A 2,500-nucleotide genomic window follows, 5' to 3' on the forward strand; every position below is an offset into this window, starting at 1 on the left:
ATATTAATTATGAAGGAGTAGAAAGCCTTATATTACTCCTTCTTCAATTTGCTAAATAATTTATAAATAAAACCTATAACACATCTATATAAATCAATATAGGGGGTCTATAAAAAATCAATAACAAAAGTATGAGTATGACTGGGTATATTTCTTAATGCCAAAAATCAGAAATGCACTCACATTCCTACATTCCATTGAATAACTTTTTAGTCTGTTAAATTATACATGTAATAACACACAATATGTAAAAGATAAATAAAGTAACAAAAAAGGAAGAACAAGAATAAGAACCACTTACTCTTTTTTCCATTTGGGTCTGTGCAACATTTTCGCATGATGTAGCCCTTTTTGTAGACAATGCCATTGCCAGTAGGTGGGGACAAAAATGGGTTACTCCCCACTACTACGCCCTGGGAATCACCACTTGAGCTGCCTGTCTTCGATGTCCCAGTGCCTTCAGTATCTACATCATCATCTCTAAGAGGACAAATACGATATGAAAGCATATGGAAATGTCTGGCAGAAGCCGATTAAAAAGCACATCACCATCCATATCTGTCTGTAATTCAGTATAAATTCACTTCCCCTCCCCAACCATCATCAAAGCCACATAATCTACCAGAACATAGCAAATCACCATTATCTTCTATACATGTCATAAAATGAAAGGTGCAAACAAAAGCATTCAAACCTGTAGAAAGTTTTTCACTCTCTAGACATGCTATTGCTTCCGAGGACTGCATAGGAAATAATGTGTAATCTTACGCTCAAACATTCAGAAATAAACCGTGTCTAAGATCACCTGACTCTCACTAATCCCGACAACTAAAGTGGAACAGTGCTCTTATACTTAATTTCCTCGAAAACACTCCAAGGCAAGTTTCAGCTCAAACATAAGTGCTGCCTACATACAAATCAGCAGTGTCAGTGGGTGACCTCAGGATTGGCACTACAGAAGCAGAAACTGGTCTTACATGTATTCTCTGAGTATTTTTTTTTTTTTTTACACCTCACACAGTCCTCTAACTTCCCACATACTCTCATTCACTGTGATGCCTGTTGACCTTGCTGTGAGTAAACAATACAGTGAAAGAAACAAAGTAGCTTGCAGTTCTTAAGCATCAACAAAGTTGTAAGAAGCACACAAGGCACACAGCAGGACACACTTCATCAGTTTTGTAAAGTTTATTCACAGCTATTTTCTCATGAACTTTCATATAAAAGCACTTTGACTACAGCTCATTCTAGTGATAAAACTTTCATTACTTCAACAGTTATTCAACCTTGTTTGAGAGTATCATTTTAGCATCACTTCAATATACAAAAAACAATTATTCTTGTTTCTCTCTCTTTTTTTTTTTAATCAGTCTATCTATTCTATCTTTCTGTCTGGTTTCATTGCCTGTCCATTTGTCTCTCATCAAAACATTAAATACATATTCATAGCACCCATTCTCTCTTTCCCTATCACTCACACACTCACACACTCACACACTCACACACACACACACACACACACACACACACACACACACACACACACACACACACACACACACACACACACACACACACACACACACACACACACACACACACACACACACACACACACACACACACACACACACACACACACACACACACACACACACACACACACACACACACACACACTCATTTCTCTCTCTCTCTCTCTCTCTCTCTCTCTCTCTCTCTCTCTCTCTCTCTCTCTTCTCTCTCTCTCTCTCTCTCTCTCTCACTCTCTCTCTCTCTCTCTCTCTCTCTCTCTCTCTCTCTCTCTCTCTCTCTCTCTCTCTCTCTCTCTCTCTCTCTCTCTCTCTCTCACACACACACAAACAAGAAACACTAACACTTGCAATCACTCACTCACCCACTCTTACCCACACCCACACACATACACAAACACACACACTCTCTCCCTCTCTCACAAACAAAAAACACTCAAACTTGCACTCACTCACTCTCTTACTCACTCACTCACCCACTCTTACCCACAGACAGACAGACAGACAGACAGACAGACAGACAGACAGACAGACAGACAGACAGACAGACAGACAGACAGACAGACAGACAGACAGACAGACAGACAGACACACACACACACGCTCACACACACACACACACACTCACACTCACACTCACTCACTCTCTCTCCCTCTCTCACTTACTCTCTTACTCTCAAAAAAACTCTCACAATTACAATCACATTTCAGAAAGCAAAGCATTAGTTGTCCATCTCTCAAATAAACTTTGGTTCTTACATTTTCTTACATGTTTCCACTTAATGTTTATCTATCTAGTAGGGTAATTTATGCTTTATATCTACTATGTATTATACATACATTATATCTATAAAATATATATTAACCTATCAATAAGCTTCTTCTCCTCCATATACTCTCTCTCTCTTTTACTCCCAAATTCTGCCACCCTACTCTTTAAAACATATTCACAAGCAGGTTTATAAATA

The 2,500-nt window shown here is 38.6% G+C and overlaps 1 protein-coding gene across 4 annotated transcripts in view; it reads right to left on the bottom strand.

The window, feature by feature from the left end:
• Efa6 (Exchange factor for Arf 6) overlaps positions 1 to 2,500 on the bottom strand; it is a 48,350-nt gene that overhangs the window by 21,948 nt on the left and 23,902 nt on the right. For all 4 annotated transcript variants that reach the window (XR_015192167.1, XM_086550626.1, XM_086550633.1 and 1 more), the window contains one exon: positions 302 to 480. Coding sequence is in view for 3 of the 4 variants with exons in the window: in XM_086550626.1 (XP_086406752.1) it covers positions 302 to 480 (179 nt within the window). In the remaining variant the exon portion in view is untranslated. The remainder of the gene's footprint in view (positions 1 to 301; positions 481 to 2,500) is intronic.

Source organism: Penaeus japonicus, unplaced genomic scaffold, assembly GCF_977035675.1.
Source record: "Penaeus japonicus unplaced genomic scaffold, GWHDUDI00000001_assembly GWHDUDI00000002, whole genome shotgun sequence".
Classification (NCBI taxonomy): domain Eukaryota; kingdom Metazoa; phylum Arthropoda; class Malacostraca; order Decapoda; family Penaeidae; genus Penaeus; species Penaeus japonicus.